The sequence below is a fragment of the Urocitellus parryii genome, chromosome 6 (genome assembly GCF_045843805.1).
Source record: "Urocitellus parryii isolate mUroPar1 chromosome 6, mUroPar1.hap1, whole genome shotgun sequence".
Taxonomy (NCBI): domain Eukaryota; kingdom Metazoa; phylum Chordata; class Mammalia; order Rodentia; family Sciuridae; genus Urocitellus; species Urocitellus parryii.
The window spans coordinates 27,408,797-27,427,636 of record NC_135536.1 but is presented as its reverse complement, the minus strand read 5'-3'; the positions used below and the strand labels follow the sequence as shown (position 1 = coordinate 27,427,636).

Genomic DNA, 18,840 nt, shown 5'->3' with positions numbered 1-18,840 from the left:
TGTTAGGCACTTTGGTAGTTGCCAGCAGTATAATGACCAGAACCATCACAGTCCCATTCACCACAGTCTGGTGAATGGAGGTCAGTGACAAGCTACCAGAAAGTTGATGAGAGCTCTGAAAAGCTCCTGTAACAACAGTGTTGTGGAAGGAAGGCCAAGGAATGCTCATAATAAGGTCCCCTGAGGAGGTGGGGCCCACATGGGCACTGACCCCTCCCCTGGCAGTAATGGGGCAGCCCTCATAGCATGGCCTGGCAGCACCCATGTGTACAGATGGGTCATTTGAGATTCTAAGGTTCATTTATTAATGACTATGTTGACAAAGACCGTCTATACCTGTCTGTACCTGTTAAGAATGTCTAGAGGTACAGGAGGAAGGCCTCAGTCAAGAAAATAACATTTGAGCCCGGTAATCATAATGACTGTAATCGTAATGCCTTGGGAGGCTGAGGCAGGAGGATCACAAGTTCAAAGCCAGCTTCAGCAAAGGTGATACTATTTTGTATATAGGGCTGAGAATGTAGCTCAGTGACCAAGTGCTCCTGCGTTCAATTCCTAGTACCCAAAAGAAAGAAAATAACATTTGATAGTGTGGTAACCAGACTCATTGCAAACAAGAATAGTGACAGAATTACCATCACTGGTGGTATTAGAGAGGACTGAATTCATAAGTCTTTATCTTTTCACTCTGAAAGTTTGTTTGTTTGTATATTTTTGTGGTAGTGAGATTGAACCTAGGGCCTTTGTGCATGCTAGGCAAGCACTGTACCACTGAGTCACATCCTCAGCCTTTTCTAAATTTTATTTTGAGACAGGGTCTCATTAAGTTGCCCAGACTGGTCTGAAACTTGCAATCCTTCTGCCTTTGCCTCCACAGTAACTGGAATTACAGGGATGTACCATGTCCCAGCTTAAATCTTTGTATGAGCTTCACTCTTTTTTTTTTTTAATATCTTTATTTATTTATTTTTATGTGGTGCTGAGAATCGAACACAGTGCCTCACATGTGGGAGGCAGGCGCTCTATCACTAAGCTACAGCCCCAGCCCCTGAACTTCACTCTTGACAAAAATTTTGAATATTTCCCCAAGTATATTATTAGCTCTGTTCAAAATTCTGTAGTAGAGAAAAACTAATTTGTTCCAGTGGTAACATGAGTGATTTTGGTATTCAGTATACTGATCAACCTATCTTAAATAAAATTGAGGCATTGACCTTAAAATATAGAGTCATTGTATTCTCTTGGTAGTATGCCAGCACATAATGGGGCTATTCTTTGTGTTTCATGGTAGCTGCCCCACTCCTTACATACTGTGATCTCTTGGCTTCTTTGGCACTACCAACCAAATTGGTCTCTTATATCCCTAATCTAAATTCCTGACAGAGGCATCTGACTGCCCTGACTTATTTTCTTTTCCGGGCATGTCCTACTTGTTGGCAGCCCATGGATGGCTGCTCTAGGTTTAAGTATCTTTCCCTGGTTCGGTGAGGCAGAACTGGAGTTGGCAACATCTGGGGATCATTGCATTGGTTACCCACTCAGCAGCACTCGGGAGTCCATCTTTGGAAAAGTGTGGCTTGATGTACAGTGTCTAACAGTATGGATCAGTACTTGGGTTACATTTTTGGAAACAAAATTTTGTTATAATGGATTAGTGAGAGAGCCTAAGTTCAGTATTTTTTCTATTTCTTCTTTCAGATCACCCTGAGACAATACAAGAAGTGAAAATAAAGCAACCCAAACAGCAACAGGCAACAGAAATTCACTCTGATAAATTATCTCGTGAGTGATTTCAAACCTATATAGATTTGCTCTGATAAATTTCAAAAAGAAAGAGTCTTCAAATATTAAATGCTTCTAAAGCATGAGAATTACCCCTGAGAAGTCCTTTCCTTTGTTCTTCCTTTTCCCCTAGAATTTTTCTCTCAGATACACTTTAACCTATTTTCCTTCCCAGGAATTTTTTTTCATTTTCTTTAGAATTCTAAGCACTTTGTTTTCTCCTAGAAGGGTGAAGAGGGAGAGGAATTAGCCATTGATTGTAGGAGTTTTGTCCTGCTGTCCTAATGTTTGTAAAACATGCCTGCTCTGCTTTGTGGAGGTATTCCCAACTCCAGTTTTTAGGAAGGACCAAAAATAAACTAAAATGTCTCTTGCTAGGTTGACTCTGGTAGGAAAAATCCATTAATGTCTGTATTTTTCATGGTTTCTGTTTCATGCTAAGATTATTCTGATGTTTTAAAAATGTTTGTTTTATAGAGATGATATGTTCATTTTTTCCTAAAATGATCTGTTTTGTTTTGTTTTGTTTTTGTTTTAATAGGATTTACCACTTCAGCAGAAAAAGAGGCTAAATTAGTCTATACCAATTGTACCTCTACTTCTTTCTCTGGTCCTGCTGCTACTCTTCTGCAGAAAATTCCCAACACCCATCTGTCATCTATTATGACAACCTCTGCCCTCTCGCCAGGGCCTGGCCACCATTCTGCTTTATCTCACATTCCTCAAGCCATCCCCACCATGCCTCATCAGCCAGCAATTTTACTGAGCCCAGTCCCTGACAATGCTTCTTCCTCCATACATCCTGGGACACAGAACATACCAAGCCCCGCTGGCCTGCCACGCTGTCGATCAGGCAGTTACACCATTGGCCCCTTTTCCTCTTTCCAAAGCGCTGCACACATCTATAGCCAGAAACTGTCTCGTCCCTCCTCAGCAAAGGCAGGTGAGTGAGAAAATGAAAGGCAGCCTACAATGCCAGCTCCCCAGCCCCCACGGAGAAAGAATGCCGTCTCTTCCCTTTGCCTTTTCTTGAAAGGTAAAGGGACACACGCTAAATTGTTGTGCTGTGACTAAAGAAAAGTCTTGCATTTTGTCCACTAGCATTCAGTCACTAATAGAAAAATGAAACAGGACTTCTTTTAGGTATTGCTGAAAAAGAGATAAGTCAAGTCTAGTCCAGAAGTTTTCTACACAGATAATCTTAGACCTGTGAATGTGCTATATGCATTTTTTTTTTGATTCAGGTAGTTATTCCTGACATCAGACAAATTAACCCTTTTTTTCCCAATGCATTTAAAGTCAGGAATGAACCAAATAAATACCCTCTTTTAAGAATTCTTTGGTTTGTAGCGTCAATGAAGTAGACCCAGCTTATCAGTCAAGTTTCCCCCTCCTATTTTTTTTTATTTTAATCAAACCCAGGACCTCATGCATACCAGGAAACACTACCACTGAGCTACATCCCCAGCCCCCTCATTTTTAAATAACTTTATTGAGATACAATTCATATTTACAAAATTTGCCCTTTTGAAAAAGTGTACAACTCAGTGGGGTTTTTTTTATCATATTCACAGAGTAGTGCAACAACACCATTTTCTAATTTTCGAGCATTTTCATCATCCCTAGAAGAAACTTCATACCTATTAGCAGTCACTATCTACTTCCTCCTTCTGCCAGCCCCTAGCAGCCACTGATCTACTTTCTATTTCTACAGATTTGTCTGTTCTGGACAATTCAGATAAGTGGAATCATGCTATAGGTAGTCTTTGTCATTGGTTTCTTTTCACCTGTCATGCTTTCAAACTTCCTCTGTGTTATAGTATGTATTGCGCTTCATTCCTTTTTATAGCTGAATAATATTCCATTGTATGGAAATACTACATTTTGCTTATCCATTTGTCACTTGATGTGCATTTGATTTTCTCTTTTTTTTTCCACTTTTTGACCATTATGAGTAACAGTCGTGTATACATTTTTATGCGGATATATGTTTTTATAATCTTGGTTATATAGCTAGAATGGAATTGGTGAGTCATATAATAACTTTATGGTTCCTCTTTTTGAGGAACTAACGAACTCTTTTTCAGTGTCTGTACCATTTTACTACTCCCAATGTACGAGGAGTTCTAAGTCAAGTTTCCCCCTCTCTATATCTTTGCTGACATTTAATGTCTTTTTAATTTCACCCATCTCTTTGTGTGTGTGTGTTGGGGGGCAGGGTTATGATTTCCATTTCCCTCATTGCTGGTGTTTTAAGCATCTTTTCATATGCTTTTTGGCTATTTGTAAATCTTCTTGGGAGAAATGTCTTTGCCCATTTTTAAGTTGAGATGTGCGTTCTTTTGTTGAGTCATAAGTGTTCTTTATGTATTCTGTATACAAGTCCTTTATCAGGTAAATGATTTAGAAATATTATTTAACCCAATCTGTTAGTTGTCTTTTTGCTTTCTTGAAGCACAAACGTTTTAAGTTTGGAGGAAGTCAAATATTTTGCTTTGTTTTGTTTCCTTTCAGTTGTGTTTTTGTTGTCATATCTGAAAAGATATCTTCTAACCCAAGGTCACAAAGATTTCTTTGTATTTTTTTCTAAGAGTTTTATAGGTTAGATTCATACATTTAGAGCTTTTATCCATCTTTAGTTAATTTTTATGTATGGTTTGACATATGGGGATCCAGCTTCGTTCTTTCGCATGTGCATATGCAGTTGTTTTAGCACCATTTGTTGAAAAGAGTATTGATTGTTTCTCCCATTGGAGTTTCTTGGCACTCTCATCAAAAAAATCAAATGAAGATTTATTTTGGAGTCTCAATTTCTGTCTATGCCAGCAGCACATTTTCTTACTGTAGCATTACAGGACGTTTTAAAATCACCAACAGTGATTCCTCTAGTTTTATTCATCATTGTTAAAGTGGCTTAATCTGTTCTGAATTTCTTGCATTTTCATATAAATTAGAGAATTAGCTTGTCAAATTCTGCCAAAAAAGACTAATGGGATTTTGATAAAGATGACATTGAATCTGTAGATCAGTTTGGGGAGTATCTTAACATTGGTCAAGTTTTTAAACACTTTAGTAATAAACATGTTAAGGTAAATTTTATAGCTAAGCCTTGTTTTATAAATAACTAATCCATATTTGTTAATCAATACCTGATTTAAAATGAATAGGATATTGTAATATGGAGCTTGAATCATAAACTTGAGTAAGTTACAAATAATGATATATACATGTGTGTGTCTTTGCTGATTTCAGGTGATTGTTGTTCTTATGATTTTGTTTTCTAAAATCATTAATAATAGTAATCAACAATGTCCTTATTTGAACTTTTTTCCCCATGTGAGAAATTCAATAAGATTAGTGTCTCCAGTTCTCTGTGTCATTATAAAAACTTTAAAATCTTTCTTTTCCATTTTTTCCAAGAGTGAATAGGGAACAGAGGAAGATCAAAATTATTTCCTCATGTCTGTTGTGACTTCATATTTTACCCATGGATTATTTTAAAGCATATGGTTTAATCTTTAGGTAGTTGGAATTCTTTGCATTTTATAATTGGCTTTCAGCGTATTTTTGCTGTTGTCAGAGAATGTATTTTGAATAGTTAAAGAACAATAGACAACATGTAAATAGAAATATTCATTAAATAACAATAGCCTATAAATGATTGAAGATAAATTTTTCTGTAGTAATTGAATAGTTTAGGAAGGGGAATAAGATATTATTTAAAAGTTAAATATATAGTGTCAAAATTCAATGGTTACCATTAAAAAAGAATGAAACTATGAAAATCTTAAACCTATGGGGAGAAAGAAAATTAATTGAAGGAAAACAACTACCCCTGGGAGTATATAAGCAAGAAATATAGGAAAAACAAGATAAATGCTATTTAAACCTTGATAACTGAGCCCAAATACATCAGAATCAAATGAACAAGTAGGTGGGATTTAACCTGTTAGAAGACTGTCAGCTTTAAGTTTTGAGCAAGATCAAAACTAAAAGTCAATAGTTTTCAAAATTAGTAGCCACAGAGTATTAGAAAACATTTTTTTTCATTATGATAAAATATATATAACATAAAATTCACCATTTTAACTGTCTTTAAAAGTTTTTCCAGCCAAGCATGGTGACATTCCCCTGTAATTTCAGCAGCTTAGGAGGCTGAGGCAGAAAGATTCCAAATTCAAGGCCAGCCTCAGCAACTTAACAAGACCTTGTCTCAAAACAAAAAGGCTGGGATGTGGTAAAGTGCCCCTGGATTCAATCCCCAGTACTGCAAACCAAAGTCTTTCAGTGGCGTTAAATTCATCACATCACCACCAATAACAACAATAAAAAAATGTTTTTTAAAAACATTACTTAAAGCCTGGGAATGTAGTTCAGTGATAGAATGCTTGCCTGGCATGTACAAGACCCTGGGTTTAATCCCCAACACTGCAAAAATAAATAATAGCAACAAAAAAACATTATTTATAGTAGCAAAAACAAAAACAAACAAACAGAAAAACAAAAAACACTATCTAGGGAATATTTTAGAAAAGACTTTTAGTGGTTGGGTTTTGGGGGTCCCCCCCCACCCCGTCGTTTTGGCAGTACCAGGGATTGGGCCCGCTAGGCAAACAAACATTCTACTACTGAGCCACATCCTCAGCCCTTTTTTTAATTTTTTGTTCAAGATAGGATCCCACTAACTTTCCCAGGATGGTCCTGAACTTATGATCCTCCTGCCTCAGCCTCCCTAGTAGCTGAGATTTCAGGTGTCCACCACCATGCTCCACTCTAGAAAAGACTTTTAAAAGAAATTTTGTGGACTGGGGTTGTGGCTTAGTGGTAGAGCGCTTGCCTGGCACATGTGAGGCACTTGGTTCAATTCCCAGAAATAAAATAAAGGTATTGTGTCCATCTACAACTAAAAAATATTTTTAAAAAAGAAAGAAATTTTGTAAGACTTTGTTGAATGACATCAGAGAAAATTAAATCAGTGGATAAAATATACCATGTAGGGCTGGGGATGTGGCTCAAGCGGTAGCGCTCGCCTGGCATGCACGCGGCCCGGGTTCGATCCTCAGCACCACATACAAACAAAGATGTTGTGTCCGCCAAAAACTAAAAAAAATATATATATATATATTAAAATTTTCTCTCTCTCTCTCTCTCTCTCTCTCTCAAAAAAAAAATATACTATATACATACATAGGAAGACTCAATACCAGTTGATCTTTGAATTTAATACAATTCTAATCAAAATCTCAAGCTTGTGGTTGAACTTGATAAGCCTATTCTAAAATGATAATAGAAAGGCAGGAAGACCAAGAATAGTGAGAACTCCTTGAAGAAGATAATTGAGGTAGAGGAATACTGTATTAAGATCTAATATAAAGATATAATGTTTAAGACTATGGTATTGACAAAAGAATAGACGGGATGACCGATGGAACAGAATGGAAAGTTAGGAACAATCACACAGATAAATGGAACTTTGATCTATGATAGACATGCACTGTAGATCCGTGGAAAAGGAGGGATTACTCAATAAATGAAGGTGGGTAAAGTGAAATTAGATTCCTGCCTCATAGCATGTATGCATGCATGCATGCATGCAAAATTTAAAACTTCTAGAATAAAATAAAAGAGACCATCTTTAAGATCTGTGGTATGGAGCAATAGTAGAAACAAAAGCACTACTCCAAAAAGTCAGTAAGAAAAAGACAACTCAGTGGAAAACTGGTAACGGCTCTCAGAAAAGAAGAAGCATGCTCAATATCATTACGAATCAGAAAATGTAAATGAAGACTACAGTGACATTTATATCTTCTTAGAGAAGAAAGAATTAAAGATGTTTGACAAAACTGAATGTTGAAGAGTATGTGAATCAGCAGGAATTACTTTGTGTTGAAGGGAATCTAAAAAATACCATTCTAGTGTCATAACGTGAATTTGAAAACTCACTTATACTTTGACTTCACAGTCCCACTGTAGGCCTGGCCACAAGAGAATCTCTTGTGCATAGAGTGTGTTTGGCTGCATAGTTATAACAGCTCACGGTGACAAGAAATCCTGGGTGGTGGAATAGAGATGTAAGTTGTGTGTATTTGCAAAATGAGATAACAGACAGCAGATAAAATATCAGTTTCAGCTCCACCCCAGTACCACAAAAATGAAATGAATGGATGGATGAATAAAATGAACAAATGAATAACTGGACAGGAGGAAAAATAGGGTGTTTCTACTTTTCTGGGTTTTTAATTTTTTCAATGAAATGTATTTAATAATCAAGCATGAACCTTGATTTTTATATGATTTTATTTTTGCCAGAATTTCAGTGCTCAGAATAATAGAATTCTGATAAAATAGTTTAAAGAAAAAAGTTTAAGTCCAAAGGGACAGTCATTTGAGAATGTGCAATCATTGCTATTTTTCTAAGTACACTCAGTTTTTCTTTCATCCCCATTCCCTTTGAGCTTTTTGAGAAATATTGTGGATGATTTGACTGTGGATGCCATAGACTACTACTGTGTAGTTACATAACAAAAAAACAAAGAGTTGTGAGTTTCAAAGACTTTTCCTGTGGTGGGTGGGATGGAACAGAGGCCCTTGTGCATGTGAGGCAGGCTCTTGACCACTGAGCTAGGCCTGCAGCCCGGTATATTTTTTAAGCTCAGTAAATTCTAGGAATGGTCTTCTACACTAGTTAGGATGAAAATTCTTCTTTGTGAAGTTTTCATAGTAAGTGAAATCCCATTAATAAATGCGTGGAAGGCTGGCTATAGGAAGGACTTCCAGGGTATAGTAAGGATTTGTATTTATTTTTATGATCATTTAAGGATAGTCTATTGCTCCTTATTGCTGAAGATCCTTGGGGTCAGTAAAGTTTCTCTTGGCCTGATATCGCCCTGTCATCATCCGAATTTTTTTTCAGGGCTTTTTCCTAAGCCAGTGAATTTTTTTTTTTTTTCTTTTCAGCAGGTTCATGCCATCCAAACAAGCATCATTCAGGAGTAGCCAAAATGCAGAAAGAAGGAGAAGATGGTTCTTCATATGGCAAACGGTACAGCCAAAGTATGGTTACAGCTGAACTTCAGCGACTTGCCGAAAAGCAGGCAGCAAGGCAGTATTCTCCAGCCAGCCACATCAGTCTCCTCACGCAACAGGTAGGGACAGTCTGGAGTGCCAAAGAGTTCTTCATACCCAAAGATGGGATCAACAGGGTAGCCGGTCCTTCCCTGACTTTACTCCCTGTGCCTCTTGAATGAGTATTGGTTGGTAACAAGCTAAAACCAAGTGTTCCTTCCTTAAATGTAAAGAAAGCGACTTTCTCTTGCAGGCATTGATGTCTGCTGCTGGCTCTGGTGCACGTATTTTCAGGATAGACAGATTTGAATAAGTTCAGCTATAAATAGAATGTTAAAGAATTTTTTTAAATAACTTTTGTAAAATTTTTAGTCTTTCTAGCAGAATGGCTGATGATGCTTTCACAAGCCTGTCCACAGAAGGCACCACCCTGCTCTCCTGGTTCTCTCTGAAAACTTTAGGACCACTCTGCTCATCTTCATTTACTTCAGCCTCATCCCAATTGTGTGAGGCAATAATTATTTTTTTTTTTCAAATCCCTAGAAGTTTGAAGGGAGTAGAGGGGAGGCCCAGTGTGGAGTAGGAAGCAATGGAACTTCCCAGGACAGTGTTGAAACTCGATGGGAGGTGAATCTCTGGGTTTCAGTGCTAGAATGAGGGGACGAGGAAATACACCATCACAACCATGGTAGAAGGAGAAGGAATTTTGAAATGTGAAATGGCTACGAGAAAGGGTAAAGGCCTCTGATCTGCTATGCTTTTATTATTGGGTCACTGACTGCAATGTGTTTTCAGTTTGTAAATAAATAGCTAGAAGCACCAGACATTAAGAGACTTTCTTTGGGATGATTGTAAGAAAATATAGATAGCCGGTTTTAGTGCTTAACATATTTTTAGTTCCTATCATTTGCTATACTGCAAAGCCTGCAAAATGATAAGAGCCTTATCCTGTGGGAGTGTAAGGTTTATGTGTCCTTAGTGGGACGTCATCCCCCTTGAGCCTGTTTTTCTCATCCATAAAGAATTTCAGTGCCAGGGAACTAAAAGTCCACACGTATCCCATTCGTAGGAATCTGAACCTGCCATTAGATGTCAGTCTTAACTTTCTGAGTCTTGGTAATAGGGTGACCAGTGCTTGGTGCAGGCAGAGAGGTGCTGCAGTGTGTAATAAGCAGGGTGGACAGTTTGAAAGAGAGTTGGATTAGCTGTCTGCAGACTTGGGTTCTACCGTTGACTTGCTGTGTGACATTGGGCAGTTCACTCAGCTTCTGTCAACCGCAGGATCTTCATTTGTTGATGTGGGGAAAACACCACAGGGTCGTGAGGGTAGTGTGTAAAACCTTCTTGAAGTCTAAATGCCATATGCTTGGGAAACTTTGTTATTTAAACCATAAAGGGTTTCGGCAATAAATGGTTTCTCATTTGTTTTGAAAGGAGGAAGTTGTTGGATGAGATGAACTTTGTTATTGAAAAGCTCAATTGTATGTTATTTGGTCCCTTTTCTTCAGAGAAAGCAATTTCTTAATTTGGAATTTGGGAAATTCTGTCTGTTATTGTTCCTTTTCTGGTAAGTAGTTAAGAACCCATAACAGTAGTGTGATAAGGCTCTGGTATACTTTGTTCCTTTCCCTTTGTCTGTGTTTCAAAGAAAGTTTCCTTAGTCTCTTGCTCATGGAGGTGAGTGACACCTTTCCTGGCTCCAAAAGAAGGCTCGGAGCTCTGGCCTCTCTGCACTTGCCATCTGAGAACGGTCTCCAGAAATCACTTCAAAGTCTTTTGATTTCCTTTTACCTCTTCTTTTCCTTAGTTTCAATTCCCACTGGGTGTCTGTGCTTTCTTTTCTTTTTTCATTTTTCTGATAGGTTTAATGGCTACCCTTCCCCCTCTCTCCTTTTTTCACAAAACTAATTCTGGATATTCTTATTCATTCTATTCCAATTAATTTTTTCTTGTTTTATCTTTACTAATTCTTTATTTCTGCTTTCCTTATTTCTTTATTTTATTCTTTGGTTTAATTTATTCTTTGTGCTTTATTTCTTTATTATTTCTCCCCTATTTTGGGTGCTTACATATTGAAAGCTATGAATTTTTCTCTGAGCATTGCTTTAGTTATAGTCCCTGAACTCAGCCCTTCAACTGATTTTCTAGGCAAGGAGTTATGATCTTCCCCTCCTAGCTAAGGAAAGCTGATTTTAAATTATTTGTTCTGTTTTGGAAGATGGGTATAGAAATTGAAATCATTGGATATTTTTACAAAACTACTTTATTTTGCTTGTAATTTCAACTTCTTATTCTTTTAAAGCATTTAGTGGCATTTCCCATAAAACTTTATTCCTCATGTTTCATTTATTTATTAAGAAGCATTTTAACTTAGCTCTTAAGAGTGTTCAACCTTTGGACTAAGCCATAAGGATGGTCCTCGGTGTGGGATAACTCAGTGTCATTAGGGTGCAGCCACGGAAGCAGATGAACGTGCGTGACAGGTGCTCCCAGACAACAACAAAGCCACCAAGAGGGATTCCTGACCCAGCTTGTGTGGGAATGGGAAGAAGGCCAGGTAGCCTTTGTAATACTTCAGCTGAACCTTAAAAGGTAAGCAAGTAGGTAGCAGAAGAAGAGAAGGAACAGTTTCCAGAATAAAACCAGCATGCCTATGTTTAGTGATGTCCAGGAGACTGGGGAGTCAGCAGGGGTAGCGGGATTGAAGTGCCCAAAAGGCAAGGGCTGACTCGGGGAGCTTCAGAGGCCCCGTGAAGGAGCTTGGCCTTCTTCTCTTTGATGATGCGGGAACCACCAAGAGACAGCTGCTTGCCCTTTAGCTGGATCCTTCAAGGTACTTGGGGGAGGGGGTGGGCTGGGAATGAGGCAGTGTGACCTTTTTTCCCTCCCTGTGCTCTGGTGAAGCTGGAGACCACAGGCAAAGAGTACTCTGACAACCCTAAAAATTGTTAATAAAGCCTAGAATACAAAAGAATATCAAACTTTCCCTGCCACACGAGCAGTGGCTACTGAAGAAGTGTTCATGCAAGCATACATATATTTGAAATATGACGAGGTATATGTTCCCAACATATTATTATTCAATAGATATCTTAAGAAATCTGAGCAGAGAGCAATTCAGATTTAATCTTTTCTCTTGGCATGTGAGAGGCTGGCTATCTTGTGGGACAGGATCTTTTGGCAACCTGTGTGTTTATTCCTGAGAGCAGTGTTTTCTCGAAGCATCTATGCCTGTGGGGGCCATGTAGGGGCCCGTAGGGTGCTGGAGCGTGGCTTCAGTGTGAGGTCTCCCTATCTCTATCTCACTCCATGCTGCAAGAGAGGGCAGCTCTCAGAGCTCCAGCAGACGTGGCCCCTTGTGGTTCATGCTGCTAGAGCGCAGAAGAATGTGGCGAATTAGCCCAGCCTTGCGGTGAGGAGTGGGAGGCAGGGCGTCCGAGGGAGCCCTGGCCCTGTCTGTGCTGGCGAGTGTGAGATTTCAGGACCCAGCTATCATTAGGAGCAGCTCCAGCTCTCCCAGCCTGGAGTTTAATCAAAGGGATAGCAGCAGACCACCCAGGCAGGCCCACTGCGCACCCGTGTGCTGTGTCAGTCTCTGCTCCCCAGCCAGCCGCGCGCGACGTGGCCAGGCCTCCTGGAAATGTGCTGACAGATACAAGGAGGGAGGAGACACTCTTTGCTCTTCACATTTTTCATTTAGATGGAGAAGGGAACAAAAAACCATTTGGTTTCCTTTCATTTCTTTGCTCTTTCTGGGATACTTTCCTGCCTAGTCTTCGAGCAGGCTGTATCCGAGGTTCGGAACATTTGGTTCACGTGCTCACTGGTTCACTGTGTTCACAGAGGAGCTCTCCATCATCTCTTCTGTGTCAGCAACTACCACTATAAGGGTCCAAAGTGAGAATCTCAGTTTTGAAATTGCAGTTCAGAGGTGAAATTGGGAGAGACAGAGCTAACTCTTAGAAATGGTGCCCAGTGTATAACAAGTGTCAGCCACTGGCCACCAAAACTGGCCTAAGGCCTCCTTGGCGTATCTGGATATGTATGAACACTACACATTTGTGCTCTGGTTTTGTTGTTGTTTTACTACCATTAGTTCTCTTTTGTTTGTTTTCTTTCTTGGTAGAGAAAATTGAGCTCTTTTAGACCATATACATTACCTGTTCCCATTTCTAGAAAGAAAAAAGGCTACAAAGAAAAAGCAGAAGCTTTTGAGTTGGTGAGATCTTAAACAAGACACTTAGCCTCCCTGGGCCTTGATTTCTTCATCTGTTAAAAAAAAAAGTGTGTGTTGGGGGGGGGGGGCTAATTTTAGTATCAAGAGCAATTCTCCCTCCTGGAGGCTGTGCCTCTCTACCTGGGACCCAGCTCCAGTGGGTCCTGTCTCGTTCCCTTGCTCTTTTATGCCTCTTGAGACTTTAATCTCCTATTTCCCTTAGTTCCTTGGCTTATTCCATGACCTGTTACCTGAAAATAACCTTTCTTTTGCTTTTTTAACTCTTCTATCTCTTGTCTTCCCTAAAATAACATGACTTGCTGTCTGTCCTCAGTTTCCCTCTGGCTCCAACCCCCCTGCCCCCTCCCCCACTTACTTGTGCAGACTGACTTTATTCCTTAACATTGGTCCAGCTCTCTCAGAGATTGTGGATGACCTTGGAATTGCCAACTTCAGTCACCTGGTTTTAGTCCTCATCTTCCTTTATCACATGGCTCTATTATTGACCACCTCCTTCCTGAAGTGTTCTCTGAGTTTCTCTACCCTTCCACAGTTTCTCTGAGAACTTATTCCTTTATCAAAGTTCTTCCCCCTGGAAACTAAGTTCCATTTTCAACATTGTTTTAAAAGCCACTGGCATGTAGACCTAAATGTACAGAGAAGATGAGGTGATTGTTGGGCTCTGTGTTCCCTTGCTGTTTGTGACTGTCCCCTTACTCTCTGTGACTGTCCTCCAGCAGAGCTGTGGATTTCAGGCTGTAATTCTAATAAATTTTTTTTATTTTTTCTCTCTTTAGTTTCTCCTGGGGTAAAGTTTCTCTTCCTGTGGCTTCATTTGGTACCTTTCAGTAGATTTCTCCCAAATATACATCTTTTAGTTTGGACTTTTTGCTGAGTGCCAGGTCCAAATTTCCAGCTGCCTACTAGACATTTCCACCTAACTTGTATTGCCAGCATCCAAAATATTTGATGTATTTTGTTTTGAATATACTTTTAGACGTATCTCAAGCCTGTTAGCTGTCCTCCTTTGTTTCTTCTCTGTGTTAGAGGCATTGCAGTTCCCAGGACATGGGTTTGGAGATGCGATTATCAGTGCCTCTTTGTTTCCTCATTCTCTCTGTCCAAGCGGTTGCCAAGACTTGTACATTTTCTTTACAGTATCTCTGCTGTATATCTTCTCTGTTTCACTTTTACATTCACTGCCCTGTTAAAGGCCTTCATTATCTCTCAAATGGACAGCTGCAATTACCTCCTAAATGGTCTCTGGGCCAATCTCCTCCTGTTCACCCTCGTCTTTACTCTGAAGGACTCTTTGTAAATCACCAGTCTGATCATGGTAATCCTCTGCTCCAGAATCTCAAGGGGGCTTCCTGTTGTCTATGATGTGAAGCCCAAGCTATTAAATGTTATTCTAAGCCTTTATTTAGAATCTGGCTCCAGGCTGCTTCTGCTGCCTGTCTCTCTCCTATCACACAGGTTTCTGTGTGGCTCAGCTAGACTTTCTGTTAGTTTCCCTGCCTTAGTTTACACTATCTTCTCATGAAAAACGTTTCCCAGTCACCACATCTGATGTTCACTTCCACCCAGGCTCAGCATAGAGGCCCTGCACTCACATGCGTGCCGTTTTTCCATCACACTGTGTGTATCAGTATGGCTGATAGTGAACTCCTTGAGGGCAGTGCCCTTTACTACCTCACAATGTGACTAGTGGGTAGCACAGTTGGCTCTCTATATCTGTGAGCTCTGATATTTTTGAATAATTAAATGAAGAACTCCCTAGCTGGGCCTGGTGGTGCACACCTGTAATCCCAGCGGCTCAGGAGGCTGAGGCAGGAGGATCGAAGGTTCATAGCCAACCTCTGCAAAAGCGAGGTGCTAAGCAACTCAGTGAGACCCTGTCTCTAAATAAAATACAAAATAGGGCTGAGGATGTGGCTCAATTGTCGAGCGTCCCTGAGTTTAATCCCCAGTACCAAAAAAAAAAAAAAAAAAAAAAAAGAACCCCTTAATGTCCCAGCCTGAAGTCGTCTTTCTATTCTGTGTACTCCTTTAGCCCTGTGTTAATCCATAGCCTTTGTGTCAGAGCAGAGAGATAGGTTGCCAAAAAAACACAGAAAATATCTGGAGACAGGATATAAGGCATAAGGCTTCATTGAGAACTGCTTAGAGATAGCACCTCCATCCCTCATAGTGTTTTGCCAGGTAAAATCTCCACTCCTGCACAGCATTTTCTTCTGACTGGATAAGTGGTATGTCCTTTCTACCTCAGTTCTGCACCAATCCCCACTGAAAGAGGTGATTTTATGTTAGGCTTTAGAAGCACTGACATCATCAGCATTAGCTTGCTTAGTTTGCTTGTACCACCGGTATTCCAAGGACAAACTGTCCTGACAGAGATGTAAGAAAGTAGCTTTCTACAGATCACACTGAGTCGCTCTGATTCCCAGCATATGCCAGAGAAAGCTATGTTCAAGACAGTATATATCTGGACATGCAGACCCAGACCCACTTTCATTGTTCCCTTAACTTGGCTAGATTTTTAGGAATGGGAAAGGTTATTCAAGGATATGATGTTTTATTGTCCTCCTTTTCTTTAAGAATGACACACCTTTGTTAGTCACTCTCTGTAACAGGTCTGTTAGTGGTTTTGAATCTCTTCTTTCTTGTTTGGCTTTAAACCACATGGTGGCAGTTCTTTCTAACCTAACACCTTGCCTTCACCTGGTAGACATTCATTGCATGCTTGCTAAATGGAAAAGAATTTCTCTTCTGCTTTCTATCAACTTTTACATTGTCTTTTAAAACTATTGCTTTCCTTTTTTTTTTTTTTCCATTGATAATACCACCCCTGCCCTTTGTGCTAATGCAGCTGATATTAATCAGACACCTACTTTGTATTAGTCGTGAACTTGGGACTTTCCTGGAATTATCTCTTTAGCCCCATGAGAAAAGTACTTTTTTTTTCCTTTCTCAACTTATGAAGATGAAGAAATAGAAGCTGGCAGCAATAGTGACTCTCCTAAGGTCAGACAAATGGCAAGAGACTATACAAGACTCAAAGTCAGGTCTGTCTGACAGCATGTCTTTTACTTCAGTGTTTTCCTGCCTTTTTCTCTTTTTGAGTCAAGAGTCAAACCTCTCATTAGACTAAAACGACCGAGTGTAATGCTGTCAGCCTGCTGCTTCCTGTGACATTGCTGCAGAGTTGTGGCCACGCCAGTGCTTGAGCCTGTACAGAGACTGGGAATGGAACTTCCTCTCGGTTTTCATGACTGCCCACCCTGAAGCAGGTTGAGAAACGTGGGGCTCTGCCTAGATTATCAGTTGTGTATTTGTGTGAACTTCTTATCATTCCTTATCAGATTATTTAATGGGATAGTCAACTAATTCTTTTGAGCAGGCAAAAATCCACCTTTGTTAATCACCAGAGAAGCAATAAGTGTGGATTTACTTATCCTGGAGGCAGCAGCCCACATCAACTCACAAAATCTGAAAGAGACTTGACCATTTTATCAGGTTCCCATACCAGGAAAGTCTTTGGAAAAATCTTAATCTGGAACTCTTACTGGATTTTGGAGCACTAAACATGTTTATGTGTATGTGTATTCTGTAAGTGATGAAGTGGAGAGGGAAGCTATGCTGTGAGTTTGGTGCTAATATGTTGGTGGTGCTGGAGATTCCCTGCTTTTCCTAACCCCTTTTAAAATACAATTAACATCGTAACCCTTATCTCATGGTTATGGGAGTGTAAATTTGATGTTCATTTTATTAGCACACAGGAATTCAAAAAGGAATTGAAACTGCCTTAAAACATGTTTATTGGTTGTTATGGCTAGTGACTTCATAAATGCTCTTGAAGTGCCCTTGCAGGGGTATTTAAAGTGTAACTGTTTAAGGATGGTTCTTCTCATATCATTGATTAAGTATATTCTCCAGTGATGGAAATCTTACACTAAGGGCCAACATGGAACTTTGAGTTTTCCATTTCCTTGAAAATGAGTGAATAGAGAGCGGTGTTTCCCATTCAAGGGCTTCCCCTTTGCTCTGGGGACACACACTGAAACAAGTCAGGAAAGCAGCCACTGCATTTCCCCTTTCTCGGTCACTGACTGGTGGAACGAAAGCTTTCACAGCATATTCAGTTGATCCAGTCATGTTCTGCTGAGCCTTCATATAAACACTGCAGAGAACATTATTCTCAAATGATACTGACATGCTTCTGAAAATAATGTGAATATAGAATCAGACAAATTTATATTAGTCCAAGTATTCCCTTTAAGAATCTAATTAAAGCTGCATTCTTCCTCCTGAAAAAAATGTGCAAACTTAGAAATTTGTATTCAGTTTGAAAGAGTTTATTGACACCCCCTCCCCCTATATACCCAGGTTCCGTCTTGGTGCCCCATGGACACTTGGACTCCCAAGTTTAGAACCCCCAGAATCTTTTAGGTAATATATGGCCATAAATAGCAACAAATTAGTCTGGACCCAATCTGTAATCATCTTTGCCTCACACATTTTTATATATTTCAGTGGTGTCCCTATTAGGCTGTAATCTCCATGAAGACGAGGATTATTTTTATTGTTCTTCCTTACTACTTGAAAGGATGCCAAGACCAGAGTTGGTGTCTGAAAAATATTTGCTTTAATTCGTGAAATAATCTTGTAAAACACATATTTAGATTTCCTTGGACAAGAAATCTTAAATTTTTCTATGTAAGCTTGTAATTCTAGGTACTTGGGAGGCTGAATCAGGAGTATTCCAAGTTCAGGGCCAGCCTCAGCAACTTAGTAAAGCTCTGTATAGCTCAGTGGTAGAGCACCCTTGTGTTCCTGTCCCCCCTCCCCCAAAAAGAGAAAGATAATCTTAAGATTTTATGGACCATGTTTTGATGAGGAAATTGAGCTACAAGAAGGTTAAAAGCTGCACTGGAAACGCCATGTCATCGAATGTCCCTATGTTAAGCCATTATCTAAATCTTTGATGTTGAATTTTCATTTCCATTTTGATAAATAAGATGAATGAAATTTGAACTTCATTTAAGTGAATCACAATGGTCTGCTAGGCCGTTGCAGTTTCAGGGCCATGAAGACACAGATATAGTATACATATTGTACAGACATGGGACAAAATCTGTATGTCAAAGCTATTATTTCACTCATTCGGGAACCTTGCCCAGGACTTTAAGACCAGGCAGAAATCATCTCTAAAATTATGCCAGAAATAGCAAGAGCAACACTTACCCCTCACTCTATAGTCACTGATTATTTTATTTCCTTTAATTTCAAAGCTGTGTCTCCTTTGTGGTCTGTGCAGAAAGAGGTAATTTGGAACCTCTAATTTCCTTGCTAGCCTTCCAGTGACATTAACCACTTTTCTGCTCACTGTGAAACTGTGAGCTAACTGCAGAAAGGGTGTGTGTTTGGGAGTAGAAGGGTCCTTGCCAAGATGCTTTGCTGGAATATCTTGGGGCAAGACCCACTCATTTAGCCCTCTGTATCTGTGGGTTCTGCATTCTTGCATTCACCAACTATAGTTCTAAAATATTTGGAAAAAAACTAATCTGTACTGAACATGTACACAAATTTTTTCTTGTCATTATTCCTTAAACAATACAGCATAACAACTATGTTCATGGCATTGACATTGTATAAGGTATTATAGGATCTAAAGATAATTTAAAGTATACAGGAGATTGTGCACAAATTATACATAGATATTTCACCTTCCCCCCCCCCCCCCCGGCTCTGGGGATTTAACTCAGGGCCTCACACAC

At 39.5% G+C, this 18,840-nt stretch overlaps 1 protein-coding gene across 1 annotated transcript in view; it reads left to right on the top strand.

Moving 5' to 3' along the window:
• Ttll5 (tubulin tyrosine ligase like 5) overlaps window positions 1-18,840 on the top strand; it is a 260,147-nt gene that overhangs the window by 113,463 nt on the left and 127,844 nt on the right. Inside the window, exons 27-29 of the mRNA XM_026401550.2 lie at window positions 1,699-1,782; window positions 2,324-2,725; window positions 8,740-8,927. Of these exons, the coding sequence (XP_026257335.1) occupies window positions 1,699-1,782; window positions 2,324-2,725; window positions 8,740-8,927 (674 nt within the window). The remainder of the gene's footprint in view (window positions 1-1,698; window positions 1,783-2,323; window positions 2,726-8,739; window positions 8,928-18,840) is intronic.